The sequence below is a fragment of the Odocoileus virginianus genome, chromosome 11, assembly GCF_023699985.2.
Source record: "Odocoileus virginianus isolate 20LAN1187 ecotype Illinois chromosome 11, Ovbor_1.2, whole genome shotgun sequence".
In the NCBI taxonomy this organism is placed as follows: Eukaryota; Metazoa; Chordata; class Mammalia; order Artiodactyla; family Cervidae; genus Odocoileus; species Odocoileus virginianus.
In genome coordinates, this window is record NC_069684.1 from 48,565,369 (window position 1) to 48,586,231 (window position 20,863).

Sequence of the window (20,863 nt, forward strand, 5' to 3'; positions counted from 1 at the left end):
TGGGGATGCAAAGAGTCACATACGATTTAGTGACTGAACAAGTGAAAACAGGAGGCTATAAAACTGTCTTTTTTTAAAATGCATCTTATTAAAATACGTAGGAAAAAGACTTGAATAGTAAACACCAAAATATTATTTGTATATTAAACTTTTCTTTTTTTCTATTACATTTAGAATTAGTCAATACATACACACACACACAAAGTTGTAATGGCTATAATGACCCATCTTTTGTCTGAACCTATGTATCACTCATGTGTCAAGAGCTCATTGGAAATAATGTTTTGTCCTTATTGAAATCAGGCCAGTGTAGAATTAACAAAAGATTCACAATATTTTGTGAATGATGGCATCTTGAATACTTAATCTTAGCCTTCATTTCTAGACCTTCCTTAGTCCATATTAGTAAGATGTAAAAAACACAATTGTGCGTATTAACATAGAAAATATAACTGCCTCAGGGATGTAGGAAAAGAATATAAAATAACTATTTTGGAGAAGTTTTTATAAAAGAGATGGCATTTTGAAAGGGAATGACAGAAATGCAGTGACCCAGTTTAGTGACACATTTAAATGTGGGCTCTTCCATGAGAAATCGCTCTCCTAAACAGGGTCAAAAAAAAAAAAAACAACCAAAAAACACCCCACCCTGAAAGGCCCTAAATGCATCAGCAGCCTTACCTATTCAATGACTGGTCTTTGCTGCCAGGCTTCTGCATTGTGCCACTGGGCTACGTGTGTGTGCGCGAGCACGCGAGCGCGCTCTGGGGATGGAGGTTTGAGGATAGGGGTGAACTGTCCTGACTCCCCTTCATTGGCTGAATCCCGTGTAGGTGGTAACCTTGGCTGGGGATAAACAGGCAGCAGCTAGAATAGTTCGGAGAAGAAAACACTGTGCTCTCCGTAGGGAAACTTTTGGGAATAGACATGGGGAATTCTGTTCTTCTCGCACTCAGGGCTTGCAGGGTAGCGCGTACAAGTCTGTCATTGTATTCGTCCTGGGAAGTGACACAAGAAACGGTGTAATTAGACACCCATGGAATTATTACTCTGGAGTGCTGGAGAACTGAATGGGGGGGGGGGGCGGGGGCGGCACGGGTGGTGGTGAGCAGGTAAGAGGCGCTGAGAAGGGCACTGTTGTTAGAGATCTGTCGGAAGCCTAAAGCCGTCTGCTTCTGGGCCTCCTTAGCAAACGTGCCAGTCAGGTGGTGCCTCCGAGGCCCAGGAGGAAGACCCGCTCTACGATCGTACGAGAAGCCTCGAGGACCGGGAACACAGCGGCGAGGCGGTGGCGCAGTTCCCAGCCCGCGCCCGGGTCCTCCCACCTCCAGACCGGCCGCCGCCGCCGCGGCCCCCCTCAGTCCTCCCGTATCCCTGCATTCCACGTTGCGGCAGCAGCAGCCTCGCCGGCCGATGCGTCCCCACCCGCCCCTCGGGGTGGCGCAGCCGCCGCGCCCCCGGCCCCCGCCCGCGCGCCCCCCCAGGGCCCGGGCTCGGCTCTGCGCGGCCTCCGGACCGGACCCCGCCGGGCCGGCTGGGCTCGGGCGGGGGCGGGGCGGGGGAGGGGAGGGGAGAGAGGGCGGGCGCGCGCGTGTCGGGGGCGGGGGCGGGGACCGCCATATTGGATTTGGACTCGTCGGCCAGCCTCCGCCTGCGTGCGGTGGGCCCTGGAGCTGCCTCGCGGAGCCCAGGGCGCGAGCGCGAGAGAACGGGGAAGGCGGGGGAGGGGTGAAGGGAAAGGAAGGGAGTGGCTGCGAGCCGGGCTGCGGCAGCCTCTGGTCTCCTTACCAGCGGCACCAACCCCTCCTCCTGCGCCTCGGCCGCTTCCCTCCTCGCCGGGGAAAGATGCCCTTAAGCCAGGGGTGTGAAGAAGGGGGAGATCTAGCTGCCGGAGCCGCCCGCGCCCTCGCCGCCGCAGTTGCCGCCGTCCGTGTCCTTTGAATCCAGAAAAGCACCCCCTCGCCAGGGCATCGGGAGCGTCGGCGGGCGGGCGGCCGCGGTGCGGGTGTGGGGGAGACCCGGCTCTCTGCCGGGCGCGGCCCAGGCCGGCGGCCCAGCGACCACCGACATGGAGCGGGCTCGGGCCGCCAAGTAGCCGCCGCTCCCGGAGCCGGGGGCGAGTGCCGCCCGCAGTCAGTCAGGCCCCTAGGAGAAGCGGGGAGAAAAATGAAGAGTTTTCATCGGAATCGGTTGGAAATAGGACTAACTGCAAAGCCTTAAAAAGAAGGACTTCGGAAGGAGAAAGGAGAAGCCTCCTCCAGGGAAGACTTGGCGTGCTCCGAGCCGAGGGGCTGCTTCAGGGACCTCGCCCCCTCCCTTTCCCGCTGGAGAAATTGCCTCTGATGCGTTATCCAAGTGGTGGCTGGGAGGATTTGCAGCAGAATTTTTGGTTTTCCCTCCCCCTTATATACATTCTGGCTTTTTCCTCCCCTTTCGATTTTCCTTCTGCCTGGAAGTGAATTGCTGATGCAGATCGGGACTTAATTCATAAATGATGCAGCCGGATTCGTTTCAGGATTCTGTTGCACGAGTTGAATTTTGAATGAAGGAGAAGAGCTTTTTTTTTTTCCTAAAGAAGTGTTGACTCTTTGGTTCGCTGTACTTTTTAATTATTTTATTTAAATATACGATTTAATTGTATTATTCTTTTAAAGATGTATTAAATATATATTTTATGGTAACTTTCCCTCAAAAATATATGTATATGTGCGGAATTGAAGACGCTTCTGTTAAGTGAGGTTACTGGCGTGTTGAATGTTGAATTCAGCACCGGCATTGCATGACAGTTATTTGAATAACAAGTGGTTTATTTTTAAACCACACATTTTAACATTTAGGTTTCAGTAATCATAGTCAAAATCGTTTTAGTAATTGAAAGGAAAACCAGCGGAGATTGAAGCAAACATGTCTGGAGAAGTGCGTTTGAGGCAGTTGGAGCAGTTTATTTTGGACGGGCCCGCTCAGACCAATGGGCAGTGCTTCAGTGTGGAAACGTTACTGGATATCCTCATCTGCCTTTACGATGAATGCAATAATTCTCCATTGAGAAGAGAGAAGAACATTCTTGAATACCTAGAATGGGGTAAGTTTGTATTTAAAATAAAAACTCTTTAGCTGGCCATTGTGATTTGTTACAGAGAGCTACCGTGATAAACTCTCTACTCTGTAATAAGTATATAAACATATAATATCTGTTGTGTATGTATTATGTATTTAAATATGTATATATACACGCGATAAAAGAGTAGACACCAATTCTAGGTTTTTTTTCCCAGTAGTTTTCGGTAAATATTTTCCCAAGAATGAAAGCATGGTACTTAGTTGTTGCCTTGATTTAATGTGAAACTTGAGGGGAAGAACTTACGTTGTTTTGGTCAGACAAATTTTGAATAATTCTATGATGGGCGGAAATGGATTATTGCTCACTTTGCCTAAAGCGTGGTGGTCTAACAGGCATTCAAGTGAAAGGTATTTATTAGTGGAAACATTCCTTCTTAGGCTTTGGAAGTCACTCTGGAAATGGGAGGAGGTTTTAAAATATCTTAGGTCAACAGGAACTTGAAGGTGGTCATCACTGGATTTTATTACATCTCTATATAGTACAAGGCAAGGAAATTACTAAACATGGACTTGCCAAAAATTGTCATGTTTGTAAGATGACATAAATAGTTTAAAATTTTTGTGATAATATTTGCTAGAGAATGTTTGGGAGCAACTCCTGCCTGCCTGAGAGTTAGATTCACTCCAAATTTAATTCAGACCTGAACTGGTTCATTTTTTATCTTCATTCTCCGAAATCTAGATGTGTGATTTAGAAGATGTAGATATTGAAGTAGATCAATGATGAGAGCAAATGCTCTATGTGACCTTTAGCTTGAAGTCTTGGTTTAAGTTCTGCTTCCAGTGTTACCTGTGAGCAAGTTCCAGCATCCACCAGTTCACTGTGAGAAGAGTATACATCATCACACATCATACTGTTAATATAGTACATATCAATGCATCTGTATTGGTACACTGACTTTTGAAGGATATTAGCCAAAGAAGTTATTTTGTACCTATGGTATAAGGATACTTGAATTTGTTGGAAAGTTTTTATACTAAAATGTCTTTGTTCCCAAGTAAAGTTTTATTTTTTTTTGAAGCAAAAGTCAGTTGGTGATTATTCCATTTTTTGGACTTGAAATTTATAAAAATTCATTTGCCAGGTAAATCACTTATTCAGGATTGCATGCACATAATACCTTTAATTATTCAATATGTCAATATCAGGAATTTTCTAGTAACTTGATGTCATAGGGTTAAATATATATATATGTGTGTGTGTATAAGACATGAATTGAATGATTTTAAGAAACAGATTACTAAACTCATACTGGAAATGTAAGAATTTTAAGTCATCTTTCAAGAGCTCACTGTGTTAAGAATGAGACAGTTTGGCTTTCATACTGGATTAGTGAGTATATGTCCTTTAATTTTATATGTAGAGCAAAATATTTTATAAAGCCTGTGTAGTTTTACACTTCATGTTTTAGAAATTTTTTAGTTCTATTTTTAAAATTTAACTAAAAGATTCTGATACTTTGAGTTAGAGTTTCAGTTCTTAAATTATGGTTGCATAGCAATACTCTAGTTTATGATCATGGTTGTCATTTAATATCTATTCTTTCTCATCTGTAAAATGATGGGAGAACTCTTTGTATGTACCAGTTGTAAATGTAATGTAAAAATTATGATAAAAGAGAAAACTATTCTCAATTGCCTTTTGGTTGTTAAGAATTTACATTTATGTTATGAGATATTTTGCTGTATTATCAGAAAGTTTTATATACATTTTCCACTAAATATGCTTTCTTGGATCTTGTTTCTTTTATCTGTATTAAAAAAACCTTGTTTGTATATATTTAATTTAAACCACATAAGCCAAAAGTCAAAGTGTTTGGCCAAATACATTTTATTTTTATAATACAGTAGATTTTTAAATAATTTCAAAACAGGGACTTTTCACAATTTTAAAGTAAATTGAGTTTTAGTATTATCCTTCATATTTTGTCTTTTAGAAGTCTGGTGTGATGTAACAAAAATAATACATACAGTCTCTTAAGTACACTCCTGTTGTAATAGGAAACAAGGGACTAGAAGTTTTAGGATTTATTTTGTAGGCTTTAGAACTTTCGTTGTTGTTATTTAGTTGCTAAGTCGTGTCCAACTCTTTTGGGATCCCATGGACTATAACCCGCCAGGCTCTTTTGTCCATGGGATTTCCCAGGCAAGAATACTGGAGTGAGTTGCCATTCCCTTCTCCAGGGATTCTTCCTGACCCAGGGATCAAACTTGTGTCTCCTGCTTAGCAGGCAGATTCTTTCCCCCTCAGCCACCTGGGAAGCCGGGCTTTACGACTAGGCAGTGTCTGTTAAGTCTCAGGCATTTTTAAGTTGGTGTTTGAGGTCTTGAAAGTGGAAGGTACCAATCATAGAAGTCTGGGTAAGGAGGAAGAAAAGAATGGAAAAAGCTGTCAAGTACATCATGAGTAGTAGTATTTACTATTTTTAAGTTATTTGAGAAATTGGGTTATTTAACAGTTTAAGTCGCCTCATTTAATTATTGAAATAGATGTTGTTCTTCGAGTATGATTTGATTACGCATTTTGGGAAATATTTTATTCTCACTACCTAACATTATATAAAAAGCAGTTAGATTAAGGAAGTTTCCAGGTAGTGAATTGGCCTCAGTTTAATTTTTTAACATTATTTATTTGGTCTGTGATGGAGATTGAAAGAGTTTGTTTATTGGGGTTAAACTTGATAATTTAGATTTGCCTTAAATGATACAGTTTTTAGTTTGAGTTTTAAAAGACTCAGTATTTGCAACAGGAAAGCAGTAGTAAATACTCTGTTAATACATGCTGTGTATTTGTGTTTGGCTGTCTGTATTAATGAAAGTGTCATCTAGATAATATCTTTATTTTTTTAAAACTTTTTAATTTGTATTGGGGTATAGCAGATTAACAGTGTTGTGACAGTTTCAGGTTAACAGCAAAGGAACTGAACCATATGTGTACTTACATCCATTCTCCTCCAAACTATCCTCCCTACACATGCCTTATTTTTAAAAATGGAGTCAGCAAAATTCTATTTGACTTGCTTCATTTCCATCAGTTTCACTTTATTCCTAGTTATGACCCGTTTCATATTTATATTGATACTGTTAATGTTTTGTTCATTACCGCATCATGACAGTGAGAAAACTTGACAGTCCAAAGTCAGATTTTGTTTTTGGATAGCACTCCTTGCATTTGGAGCTAATGGCCTCAGGGAGGAAATAAGTAGAGTTCTAGAGAGGAAGAGGGGATTAAGCCATTGAGCAATAGAGCAAGGGGATAAGAGTGCTTTTATACCCTAATGCCATAGATCACTGTCAAATTTATATTTTCCAGTTATGTACAGTAAGATTTGAAAGATTATGTTTCGTCCTTATTTTTTGTCAAAATGATTATGGTTTATATGTTTTGTTTATAAAATAATAGTTTTGATGTCAGTAGGGTAACTACAGTAGAGTTGTAAAAATAGCTTTTACATTATACGCTAGTTTGCTGGTAGTGACTAAATGAATATGTTATTCATTACATTGGCTGTCCTCTACTTAGAAATGGAAAGTTAAAATTTTAGGAAATTCTGAATCAAGTTGCTTAAAAATTAGGGGAAAGATAATATTACTCAAATAAAAAAAAAGCCAGACTGTATGTGGCGAACTGTATTTTGATGCTTTCTGAATATTGGGAGTTTATAATATTTCGTTTAAATTATCCTTTAACAACAGTGATTTTATAGTTTATTCAGTGTATGCACACACACAAAATAGCCTGAATGGTTAGTAAACTTGTTACTAGCGTACATCAGTAGGTACTGTGAGTACCTATTTTACTAGAGTAGTTTTAAAGCTTATTCACATTTTTTGCTGTGTAGGTCTGTTAAGGGAGATGATAATGGCCTAATTACACAAATCTGAATCTTTTGTTTTTCACTTATACTGTTCTTCATTGTTAGCTTTTCCTAAATAGAGTTTATTAATCATACCAAATTATCAAAAAGTTCATTTAATACACATAGTTAGATTTACTTAAGTCCTCAATTAGGATCATCATAAATGTGACCAAATATAGGTTGGGTAGTTTCCTTTATACTAGTCACCTAATAATCTAGTCTCTTCTTAGAGTGATAATAAGTACAATTATTTGATCTCAAACAATGCTGGCACATGATAGAAGCATGTTCATAAGTGGTGGCTATTATATTTCCATTTCTCTTCTATTTCTTTCTTTTTAAAAGGCTGTATTGCTCAATGGGTGAGAACAGGGATGTCAAGAATAACAATAATAATTTTAGGAACTTATTTCATATGAAAATGTAGGACATACCTAAGCACAGTGGTGTAAACACAAATAGCACAATATGTTGGAAATTTTATGAAATAATTCCTGGGACTTGACTAAGATAGTAAGCCCAAGCTATTTTAAAATAAAAGAACTGAGCTGGTTGCAAATTAATATTTGATTGTACTCCTCTTATATGGTAGTAACAAAAATTCTCCCAAAACATTTTCTCTTCATGTTCACTTACTGCCAGTATATTGTATATATTGCTGATTTCATCCTATTGGTTTTGAAAGGTTTTAGAATCAGTTTACTAAGTCCAGCTAGCATTTAAAAAGTTAAATAGAATAGAAACTACTAAGTAGCCATGTGTTGGAAGAATAACTATTGTTATACAGAATTCCTGTGTTTTCTTGTATATTTTACTGAAGATTGGAATGAACAGAGTTAGAATTCTAGGGTAGATGATACTAAAGCATGTTGGCTGTTTAACAGTGAAAAGATTATGGACATAGTTACCCTCTTCAAAAAGCACACGTGTTTAAATTAGGGACAGACTGAAGAATTTAAAGAAAAGGAAATTAGATAGGGATAAGATACTTGGAAGGAGGGAGGGAGAATAGGAGAGAGGAAAAGTGAGATAATGAGCATGAATATACTGTTTTCCTGGGTTTCTACTTTAGGCTGATTTGTGAATAACTGGGTACTTTTAATTGAGAAATTAATGGACAAGTGGATTCACTCATTTGTTTTGTCTTTGATGGTTCATTTCTTTTCTTTTCCCATTTTTCCTTCTCTGACTTTGGGTTCCTGGATGTTGACTTCCACTGACTGTAAAGTTGTATAACTTGTCAAACATGAGGGATATGACCTACAGATATTGGTTGTAGTTTTTGTTTATGTCTTCCCATTACTCCAGATGTGTGTTACAGTAGATACAGGCGAGCAGGGTTTGCTGGTTCCCTTGTTACTCATGGTCTCATCCCTTGTTACTCACAAAACTTCCAGTGAGGTTGCTTTCAAGTTTCAGTAGCTAATATGAAGAATTGCTCAGCAGATTTTGCTGTATCTTGAGTCAAGAACTTCTTTCCATAAAGATTTTTTTTTTTAATGACCTGCACTATAAATATAGGTCATCCCAGACATATGAATGACTGTCTTTTGTTATCACTGCATATAAAACTCCTTTCCAGATCCAGGGGATTTCCTTTTTCCCCCTTCGATACTGACCAGAGTAACAGAATTGCTTTTCTCAGCTCGTCGCTCCATACTTCCCCTCTGCACTGTCCACTTCTTCCAATTAATAGCTATTAGCCTCTATTGGCCAGTACCCCTCCTCCCATTCTAGTGCTCCTTTATCTGCTGCTGTAGGAAAGTAGCACTTTGGCTTTCATCGTTAACGGGAGGCTCAAAGATCTGGCTCTCCACTTTCCAGTCTCACTAGTTGCCCATTAATTCTTCCTCACATGAACTGTTCTGTTGGGAGTTAGTTCTTTACTCTAGCCCCCTCCCTAGTTTTTTCTTTACTCTAGCCCCCTCCCTAGTTTTTAAGTGGGTTCTGGAAATCTGGGATATCAGTAGGTGCTTTTGGAGGGGAGAAGGTTTATGTGGCTAAATAAATATGGGAAATTATTTTGAACAAAATTAAACATTAGAAATATTGTGGGTTATACTGATATTTTTTATGTTTTGGGGAAGATGGATGAAAGCCAGTGTTCCATGGAACACCCTTTGGGAAATGTTCTTTCACTATGAAGTCATGGTGTCCCTTGTGTCAGAGATAGAAAGAATTAATTTTGAGGGAAAATTTGGGACACTGTATGGTTTGGAGAGAAAATCCAAATCTGAATAAGTTAGATTTTACTTAGTGGTTGTGAACTTTTGTCTCCTGTGTGATAGTCACAAGAACTGAAAGATAAACTTAATCATGGTGGAGTAGGACATGAGTGAGGCTGGTGAGCATTTGCATCCAGAAAAGCACCCTGTAAAGTAGAATGAAATTAAATATAATAATGAATCAGTGCTATTAGCATCTAAAGTCCTAGAAATTACTGATAGGTCTCTATTTATGAGCTTGTCTTGCTCTCATATCAACTTGCTATTCAACTATAGGCATTCACAACAAATTCAGAAGTTCTCACCATATCTTTTTGCAGCTTTAGTTATTTTCATTACTTGGTGATATTTCAGAGGAAAAGATCATGGACTTGCAATTTCAGGATTCATTATAGTTTTAAGTATTCTTTTTTATAAGGTTATAATGTTTTTGCTAAGCTGTTGGTTTCAGACTTTAGGATTAGTGTGGGAACTTTACTGTTATTTGCATCTGTGAAACTATGGGTTTCAATTGCCAGCACCTATTTATGTGTAGTGCAAAGAAGCCAGAATATAACAGTACTTTTATTAAAGAGGAAGCCATATATAATTAGTGCTGTTTCAACACTGTGAGTAAATAGAACTCTGTGATTACTGTAAACTTCTATTCTGAGTATAGAGTGGTAGATAATAATACTGGAGAGTAATTTGACTTGATTTTAAAGATAAATAACTTATAGGATCAATTAGTCTTTTTTCCCACTCACTTCTGATGTACATTAATTTTTCTCTTTAGTTCTTCCTCATCAGCACTATTCCTCTCAACCCTGATCTAATTAAGTTTGAAAATACCTACCTATGTGGTTGAAAACAATCTTTTAAGAATACATGTGAATTAGTTCAGTCATGCAGTCATTTGTTAAATTTCAATTTTTATTTCAAATTGCTTACACATCACTGTAGCCTTAATTTACCAAAAAAAACCCACTTCTAGTCAGTTTGTTCTATTCATAGTGATAAAAGCTTAATTAAATTTAATACTTAGAGTTTCCATGGTGAAGATCTACGGTGGAATACCTCACCCTGAAATATTTCTGTTCTAAACCTATATGCTAAACAATAGCAGGGACTTTGGTTTCAGACTGGCTCCCTTGGTTATGGGCTGGTTGATTTAAGCAAGTTACTTAACTTCTCTAAGTCTGTTTTATCATCAATGGAAAATTGAGATAATAATAATAGCTTATTCTTCCAAAAGGTTGAAAGTTGGTTTAGAATTTTCTTTTTCTGGTGATTTATAGTTAAATTTTGTTGTCTTTTTTATTCTGGTTTTGAAGTTTCTGTTGGACCTTATGATAAAGGAAGATAAAACGCTAGTTTCGAAAGTTTAGTTGAAATGTATAGTTATACAGGGATGTAAATAGCTTTATTTTACTGTTGACAAACATAATTTACTGGTAATGTTTTATTGAATTATATTGGCATCAGAGGTATCTTTCCCTCTGATGTCTGACTATGCCAACAGCATCTCATTCCTTCTCTTAGGATATTTTGCACTGTCACATTTTGTTGTTGTTAACAGAACTCTTTTTCAGTAAATATTAAGCTCATGCGTATTTTCATCACCAATAGCAAATATTATGAAATGGCTAGTTATGATTTATTTTTATATTTATAAAGCTCCAACCTGCAAATCAATGGTAGAGTTCTAGACCTCAACTCAGAAGATGAAAATAATCCTGAAAAATTATTGGTATTCATTCACTTAGGACATTTTGTGGACTAAAGATTATGTAGCACCCATAAATGTGTAAGCACACATTTATGATAGTAAGCCTGAAGAAAACTCACAGTATACCCTAGTGTTTCCTAAACTATTTCATATATAAAGTGTTGAATCTTCTACTAATCAAATCTTTTACTTGCTTATTTTTTAACTATTAGTATTCTATGGATTTCTTTCCTCACTGATGTATCCTGTTTTATTTCAAAAGGGATTTCTTACAAGTAGTGGTTTATCATCCCCTCCCTTAGCAGTTGACAGTCTATAAGTGTTTAATTGGGGTAAAGGTAAGAAGAGGATGCTACTGTTTAAAGGAATAAGATAAAATGCAAATAATCTCTAGTTTTTGAAGATAAAATTTTCTTACATTAAGTGTGTGTTTAACCTTATTTGCACAACATTCAGCATAGTCTGGTGATGATGAGTTGAACACACACAAAAATAAGTTGCATTTTCTTCTGCAGCCCCATTAAAACTACAGTAAAGGAATTTTTAAATTGTCACGAATCTTCAAGGATGAGAAAAACGGGAGGATACTATGAAATACTGGAAGCTGAAAAAGCAGGTAGATGGGTGATAACTGCTGACTTAACACACCTGAGAACGTCAAGTCTTAAGTTGTTAATTGTGTAAGGCAGGGCCTATCCCTTTTACTTGGCAGAATCCTCAAAAGTCTTAGATGTTGGTATCGTCAGGAACCTGTGAAAGTTGAGGTAGGGGTGGAGCTAAAATGTGGACAATCCATTGAAACTGTTGTGTAAACAGTAGGAGCTCTAGTGCCCCTCTCCTCCTCCATGCCAATTGACTCCTGTCTTTCCTCCCCAAAGATTGGGTGTTCATTTTCAGTAAAACAGAGGTTCTCTGTGTTGAGTGATGTTAGGCATAGTTTAGGATTGGCATTTCATACTGAAAATAGGAGAGTAAATACATGTTTATTTACTTTTGCTTGACTACCAGAATGTGGACAACTAGGTCCTTATCACAAAGGCAGGAGGTTAGAGAAGTGTCTCTGGAGCATTTGAGCAGCTCCAAAATCAAGGATTAAGATATAGATATATCAGGGATTCCTCAGCAAAGGGCTGAGGCAATCACACTTAAGTGCAGTTCATTATCAGTGGGCTTCACCCAGGGCTTCAGAGCTTTGATTAGTTCTTTCATTTTCTCAAACCTAATAGAAAGCCAAGGATTGTCAGATATCTGAAGAAAGCCTGTGAGGAAATAAGTACAACTGCAAATGAACAGAAAAATGGGGGGAAAACACCTTACGTGAAACAGCGTCTGCAGAGAAAGCATAATTTCAAAAAAGCTAACATTTTCAGAGATAAGAGAAGGACAATGAAGTCAGTCATGAGTCAGGATGTCCTAAAAAGAAATAAAAGTGAATTTAAAAATCCTTTGAAATTAAACATGTGATAACTAAAATTAAAACCTCAGTATAAGAACTGGAAGGTAAAACAGAAGGAGTTTCTTGGAAAATAGAGCAAAAATCACAAAGGGATAGAAGAGAGGAGATAGAAGGAGATAGAAGAGAAGAACGCTGGAGGACCAGTTTAAGAGGTCTGAATAATAGGAATTCCAATTGGGAGGACGGAGGGGAGGAACCTCTAGGAAAACATTCTAGAATTGAAGGACATGAGTTTCTAGACAGAGAGGCCCCACCAAGTACAGTGGAATTTCCAAATCTCTGGGGACAAAGACTCAAAAAGTTTCTGAAAAGAAACTAATCAATACAAAGGATCAGGAATCAGAAAGGCTCTGGAATTCTCAGCAGCAACACCTGGAAGCTAGAAGATAGTGTTAGTATTCTGAAGGAAAAAGAATTCCAAACTGGAATTCTGTAGCCATCCATATTCTCAATCAAGTGTGAAGGTGGGATAAGGACCTATTAAGAGCTGCAGGTCTTCAAAAAAGTTTGACCCGCAACCCGTGGACTCCCAGTAAGGTAACCCACCATCCAGGTTTACCTGGGACTAGGGAATTTCTTAATATATCGACTTGTGCTGAAACCAGGAGAGACATAGACAAACTGTGATGAGTTGGATGCTCTAGCCCCAACTAAACGAGGGAGGAAATGAAGATGAGAAAATACAGGATATCTCCTAGTAGGAGATCCAGTAGAGGGGAGAGAAGAAAGGATTTCCTAGGATGATGGTGAAGGGAGAATACGGAGTGATTGCATGGAACATAGAGGTCAGTCAGCCCAGATAAGAGGCAGCAAAGAAATCTCCATGAGAGACTTCTTTAATATCTGATGTAAGTGAATATCTTGAGAGGAGATTCAGAAATCTGGGGAGAGCTTAGAGTTGCTTGGAAAGTGAAACAAATGAGAAAGCAATTATTAAGAAAAAGATTTGTGTAGGAAATGGTCACAAATCATGTCACAGGAATGTAAACTGTCAATATGGATTTAACTAAGGTTATGCTGTAACTGTGTTGGGAGGTTGGTACAGAAAGGGAAAGGCTCTTAGTGAGGGTGAAGGTACTTACTGGGGCCTGGTGGTTTTCTTGAACCTTAATTGGCAACTGAATCTGTGTTTATGAATAACTAATAAACATGAATACTTAAAAAAATAGTTTTTGAAGAATTATGTAGTCCCTGTTTCTTTAATCCTTCCTCATTAATCTCATTTTCCAATTTTTTCCTAAGTCCTTAACCGAGGAGCTCAAAACTGGATACAGTAAATAGGAGATTTAAAATTTATCAGTTTATTTTTGAGCAGATAATTTTTTTTCTTCTCTAGTGATTGTTCTTATAGATGGCATTTTATGAATAGTCTTTATCTTAGGAAAAGGTAGGGTAAATTCTATGTAATTACATTAATGAAGTTACATAAGGCACACATATTACTCAATGTTTATGGAATTGAACACACAACAAAAGAACTCTAGTAGAACAATAAAGACAAACTAAATTATACAAATGATATGAAAGATGGATGAATTGATCACTTCTATAAAGTAGTAAGCGACCAGGTATTATGACAACAGACATCAGAATGCTTGTCAGATACTCAGCTGCAGGATAGCTCTGTTTTAAAAGTACTCAGCTTCTCTTGTAGGCTTACCTGGTGGCTCAGTGCTTAAGAACCTGCCTGCCAGTGCAGGAGATGAAGGTTCGATCCCTGGGTCGGGAAGATGCCCTGGAGGAGAAAATGGCAACCCACTCCAGTGTTCTTGCCTGGAGAATCCCAAGGATAGAGGAGCCTGATGGGCTACAGTCCATGGTGCCACACAAGAGTCGGAAACAACCGAGCAATTAAGCACACAGCCTCTCTTGAGTCTTCTGAAATTCCTGTTGGACCTTGTAAATGCAAGGAAATGCCTCATATTAAATCAGATTCTTTTTGAAATAAATTTTAATATTCCACAGAGAAAATTGTTTGAAACCTAAATAATTTGAGTTATGCTTTTCATATCTGTTTTAGGGCAGGTTTATGAGAAGTTTGTTTCAGGTAGTTGCTGAGCAGTAGGACTAAGTGGGAAACTGGACTGTTTTCTAACTACTCCTGGGTCAGGTTTTCAGGGGATGCTTTCCTTGTTAAATTTGAACTCTAGGATACTTGAAAAACACACTCTAAAACAAATTATTACTGAATTGCTGCTGTGGTCTGAATGTTAGTGTCCCTCCAAAATTCATATGTTAAAATCCAAACCCCTAAAGATGATGGCATTAGGAAGTAAGGCCTTTGTGGAACCTCTCTGAATGGGATTATTTGTTCCTTTATAATAAACAAGGCCCCAGAGAGCTTGCGAACCCTTCCACCATGTGAGGACACAGAAGGCAACTGTGCTGGCACCTTGGTCTTTTAGTTCTAACTTCCAGAATTTAAGAAATAGATCTGTGGTATCTTATTATAGCAGCCCAAAGGACTAAACAGTTATTCAGTACTTTGTTTCCTTACATGAGAGATTATTCTCCTGATTTTTTTGTTGAATGCACTGCTTTTTGTTGGTCATTTTTTGTTGAATGCACAACTTTTTGTTGAAGGTCATTTTTACTGTTTTCCAGACTGTTAGTAACTTATTTTGTTGGTGATTGTATACCTAAAACATTCTGTACTTATTCTTGCATTTCATTTAAAAGGGAAAAAGAAAACATTAAAAATAGTATTGTTGTAAACTAAAATTTAAATCTTAAATTGGTGATCATTTTTCAGTTTCTGGATACAATGCTTTTACTTAGAATCAAAATAATTTAAAGTAGCTCTAACCAGAGTTCCTAGGTAGCAGTGTCCATAGTTTAAAATAGTTACCCAGGGTTAGAATGAAATATTTATAATAACCTGGTATCATTTTGTTTTCAATTAGGTATGCTACAAAAAATAAAATTTCAACCATCCCATTTTTAAAAAACAGAGGTAAAAGGAAATGATGTCATATAGCTGGTATTTGGAAATAATGAAGGAATTTTTCCTGTAGCAATAGTAATACTTCCTTTGTAGCATTATCTAATTTATATTTCAATTCTGAAATATACAAAGATGATGTTTGTAAGAGTATGTAGTTTTTGAAATAGAAATTATTTAGATTTTAAAAAGCCCCGATACTAAGAATTTTCAGGTAAAGCTGTTTGCACTAATTTTTTTTCCTTAAAATTCTCTGCATGTTACTCAAATTATATTGGAGTCAGAATTTCTCATTTTGAAAGTTTGGAAAACTTTCTTAAAAAATACCAAGAAAATGTTTAGTTCAGTTTACTACTGTCCTTTCACAGAAGGATTTTCACTATGATTAACTGTTTCACCTGGTTTATATCTCTTCTACTTTAAAGGTTGTCCATTTCTAAAAGATACTAGTCTCCAAAATGTAAAGGCTAGTATTTACATGCCTTTAAATATGATTCTATTCCAGCCTATTGGATACAAAGTTTTATAGATGACCAGTGTGTTTAGCTCAGTTTTGTTGCTCAGTCGAGGCTGACTCTTTGCGACCCCATGGACGCAGCATGCCAGACTTCCCTGTCCTTCACTATCTCCTGGAACTTGCTCAAACTCATGTCCATTGAGTTGGTGATGCCATCCAACCATCTTGTCCTCTGTTGACCCCTTTTCCTCCTGCTTTCAATATCCCCCAGCATCAGCATCAACGTCTTTTCCAATGAGTTGGCATCAGGTGGCCAAAGTATTGGAGCTTCAGCTTTAGCATCAGTCCTTCCTATGAATATTTTGGGTTGATTTCCTTTAGGATTGCCTAGTTGGATCTCCTTGTTGTCCAAGGGACTCTCAAGAGTCTTTTCCAGTGCCACAGTTTAGAACCATCAATTCTTCGGTGCTCAGCTTTTTTTATAGTCCAGCTCTCACATCCATACATGACTACTGAAGAAACCATAGCTTTGACTAGGCGGACCTTTGTTGGTAAAGTAATGTCTCTGCTTTTTAATATGCTGTTTAGGTTTGTTATAGATTTTCTTCCAAGGAAAGCTCAGCTTTGTTTTGATTAATTTTCCTTTTGAGTTTTTAGGCTATAGCAGATATGGCTATATGAATGCCATCTGGTTTATTCACATATTTAGCCAAATTATTAAAACTAGAAAGACGTTATTAGGTTATTACTTTAGATTATTACTACAAAAATAATACAATGTGAGTAAAGGCAGTTATAGTGCTTGAATTCTGGTGCTCTTTGATTATAATTTAACTTGTGATTACTTTGTGTTTGTGTATGTGTTTTGGATGTGCTCTAAATGCTCCTTGTTACCAGTGCTTTGGAAATATATTTGAATTTGGAGTCATGGTACAACTCTGGGGAGGGAAGGACTCTTGAAAATTGTAGCTGCCTGAAATTCTCACTGCACATGAGTGTGTGTGTGTGTGTGTGTGTGTGTGTGTATGTGTATGTGTATATGTTTGTTTCTGAGATGGATGAAAAACACAGTAATCTCTGTTTCCCCCCATTTTCCTGTCTCCCTTTGTTCTTTTTTTTTTTTTTTTTTAACCAGTTTTTTTTTTTTTTTTTTTGGTGGCTAAACATATGTCTGGAGAAGGAAATGGCAACCCATTCCAGTGTTCTTGCCTGGAGAAACCCAGGGACAGGGGAGCCTGGTGGGCTGCCGTCTATGGGGTCGCACAGAGTCGGACACTACTGAAGCGACTTAGCAGCAGCAGCAGCAGCAAACATATGTCAAGATTTCTGTTTTAACCATTTAGAAATGTATAATTCAGTGACATGTTTACAATGTTTTGTAAACATCACGGCTGTCTATTTCTGAAAACTTTCATCACCCCAAACAGAAACTCTGTACTAATAAAGCAATAACTTTCCATTTTCTTCTCCCCTAAGCTCTTGGCAACCTGTAATCTATTTTCTTTCTCTATGAATTTGCCTATTCTGGATGTTTCATAAAAGTTGTATCATACAGTATTTATCCTTTTGTATCTGGCTTATTTCACTTAATGTCTTCAAGATTCATCCTTTTTGTAGCATGTATCGGAGTTTCATTTATATTTAAGGCTGAATAATATACCATTGTATGTATATTACCACATTTTTTAATCTATCCATCTTTCAGGGAACATTTGGGTGGTTTCTAGTTTGTGGCTATCATGAATAATACTGCATCGAACATTGGTATATAGATACGTTTGATTTCCTGTTTCTAATTCTTTTGGATATGTACCCAGGAGTGGAATTTCTGGGTCATATAGTAATTCTATGTTTAACATTTTTGAGGAATTGCCAAACTGTTTTCCAAAGCAGTTGTACCATTGTACAGTCCTGGCAGCAATGTACTAAGGTTTCTGTTTCTCTGTATTTTTGTCAACACTTGGTAGCTTGACATTTTTTTATTGTATCCATTCTGGTATGTGTGAAATGGTATCTCATTGTAGTTTTAATTTGCGCTTCCCAAATGATTAGTGGCAGATTTTCATGTGCTTATTGGCCATTTGCATATCTTCTTCAGAGAAGTGTCTGTTCAGGTCATTTGCCAGTATTTTAAATTGAGTTGTTTGTTTTTTTGTTGTTGAGGTTGAAGAGTTCTTCTGTATTGAAGAAGCTGAAGAGTTCTTCTGTGTGTATTCTGAATATTAAGCTCTTATCAGATATATGACTTGCAAACATTTTCTCCCATTCTGTGCTTTACTTTTTTTTACTCTGTTGATAATTGTCTTTTTTTTTCTTTTAATTTTTTAATTTTTTTCATTTATTTTTATTAGTTGGAGGCTAATTACTTTACAATATTGTAGTGGGTTTTGTCATACATTGACATGAATCAGCCATGGATTTACATGTATTCCCCATCCCAGTCCCCCCTCCCACCTCCCTCTCTACCCGATCCCTCTGGGTCTTCCCAGTGCCCAGGCCCGAGCACTTGTCTCATGCATCCAACCTGGGCTGGTGATCTGTTTCACCCTAGATAATATACATGTTTCGATGCTGTTCTCTTGAAACATCCCACCCTCGCCTTCTCCCACATAGTCCAAAAGTCTGTACATCTGTGTCTCTCTTTCTGTTTTGCATATAGGGTTATCATTACCATCTTTCTAAATTCCATATATATGTGTTAGTATGCTGTAATGTTCTTTATCTTTCTGGCTTACTTCACTCTGTATAATGAGCTCCAGTTTCATCCATCTCATTAGAACTGATTCAAATGAATTCTTTTTAATGGCTGAGTAATATTCCATAGTGTATATGTACCACAGCTTCCTTATCCATTCGTCTGCTGATGGGCATCTAGGTTGCTTCCATGTCCTGGCTATTATAAACAGTGCTGTGATGAACATTGGGTGCACGTTTCTCTTTCAGATCTGTGTTCCTCGGTGTGTATGCCCAGAAGTGGGATTGCTGGGTCATATGGCAGTTCTATTTACGGTTTTTTAAGAAATCTCCACACTGTTCTCCATAGCAGCCATACCAGTTTGCATTCCCACCAACAGTGTAAGATGGTTCCCTTTTCTCCACACCCTCTCTAGCATTTATTGCTTGTAGACTTTTGTATAGCAGCCATCCTGCTATACTCAGGCCCCGTCCTTACCCTAAGCAATGCCGCCCACTCCTCTCCGTTCCGCCCCCACTTGCTGGTGGTGGATGCGGGAGTCTGGGGTACTTTTCTGCTGGGAGCTTCTTTTAGGCACGTAATCTGTGGGTTTTATTTATTTTTCCTCCCAGTTAGGTTGCCCTCCGAGATTCGAAAACTTCCCCCAGACCCGCCAGTGCGAGGGTTTTCTGGTGTTTGGAAACTTCCTCTATTAAGACTCCCTTCCTGGGACGGATCTCCGGCCCTAGCTCTTTTGTCTCTCTTTTTATCTTTTATATTTTGTCCTACCTCCTTTTGAAGACAATGGGCTGCTTTTCTGGGCGCCTGATGTCCTCAGCTAGCAATCAGAAGTTGTTTTGTGAAGTTTGCTCTGCGTTCAATTGTTCTTTCGATGAATTTGTAGGGGAGAAAGTGGTCTCCCCGTCCTATTCCTCCGCCATCTTGGCTCCTCCCTCCTGATAATTGTCTTTTGATGCACAAAGTTTTTTCATTTTTCAGAAAGTCCAGTTTATTTAGTCTTTTGTTTCCTATGCCTTTAGACCATATCATTGAAATCGTTGCCAAGTCCAATATCATGAAGATTTTTATCTATATTTTCTTCCTAGAATTTTACGGTTTGCGAGTGAGTGAGTGAAGTCGCTCAGTCGTGTCCGACTCTTTGTGACCCCACGCACTGTAGCCTACCAGGCTCCTCCGTCCATGGGATTTTCCAGGCACAGTACTGGAGTGGGTTGCCATTTAGCTCTTATTTTTAATTTGATCCACTTGGAGTTAATTTTTGTATGATGTGAAGTAGAAGTCTAACTTCATTGTTTTATATGTGGAAATCCAATTGTGCCAACATAATTCCTTAAAGAGATTATTCTTTATCCATCAAATGAACTTTAAAGGCTTTTCAAAAAGCAGTTGGCCATAAATGTATGGGTTTATTTCTGGACTTTTCAGTTCTATTCCATTGGTCTGTGTGTCTGTTCTTATGTCCGTATCACAGAACCTTCATTACTATAGTTTTGTAATAAGTGTGAGGTTAGGAAGAGTGAACCCTCCAACTTTGTTCTTTTTCAAGACTGTTTTAATTAGTCTGGTCCCTTTGTAATCCCTTAGGAATTTAAAGATTGGCTTTTCCATTTCTATTAAAAAAGGCTGTTAGAGTTTTGATGGGGCTCCCCTTCTTTAATAATATTCAGTTGACTGTATTTTCTAGCTTTCTTTGAAGTTAGGTTTGGACACAGGACTAGTTTTGGACATTAGACTTTAAGTGAAAGTGATATGTTTTTTCAGGAGCATCATTAAAAGGTAAACTTTCCCCACTTACTCCCTTCTGCTATACAGAGAACATGTTGGGTGATATCTTCAGAGGTTGAACCTTAAGGATGGACGCATGAGGGCCGTGCTCCAAGGATGACGTAGTAGGAGGTGAAAGCATCCTGAATCCCTTGACAACTTTGTCAGACTGCCCTACCAGCCTTGGACTGTTTACCTTCAGACTTCTTTTGTTTGAAAAAGACATACATTTTTATTTTGTTTAAGTTGAGGTTAACTTGAGATTTTTGGTTTTATAGATCTGAATTTAATTGCTACGCCTTTCCAATTATATTAATTTGGTTTCTCTTTGTGTGCAATGTGTGAGGGGATTAATTTATATATATGTTTTGTAAATTACACTTTAAAATTATTTGTTCTTTAGTTGTATTAACAACAGTATTTAAGGAATTTTCATCATGTTAGGGAATAGTCTTCCAATATCCTCAATGGTAAGTGGGATGGATGCTAAAAATTCCATTTTGTTTAAAGTAAGTCAATGGAGTCCTAGTATGGTAAAGTGAGTTGACAGAAAGAAATCTACAACTGAATGGTAGATGTGGGAGTGGGGAAACTAAATAATACAACTACAGAAATGATTTCAAAGCAGGCAGGTCAG

At 38.0% G+C, this 20,863-nt stretch overlaps 1 protein-coding gene across 20 annotated transcripts in view; it reads left to right on the plus strand.

Moving 5' to 3' along the window:
- Positions 1-1,709: 1,709 nt before the first annotated feature.
- Positions 1,710-20,863, plus strand: part of CDC42BPA (CDC42 binding protein kinase alpha) — a 290,294-nt gene continuing 271,140 nt past the window's right edge. For 6 of the 20 annotated variants that reach the window (XM_070474422.1, XM_020915212.2, XM_020915210.2 and 3 more), the window contains exon 1: positions 1,711-3,082. In XM_070474422.1, the coding sequence (XP_070330523.1) occupies positions 2,905-3,082 (178 nt within the window). In that variant the 5' untranslated portion in view covers positions 1,711-2,904. Of the gene's footprint in view, positions 3,083-12,803; positions 12,907-20,863 lie in introns of those variants that run through there. The other 14 variants (XM_020915213.2, XM_020915215.2, XM_070474425.1 and 11 more) reach the window with 7 other exon arrangements.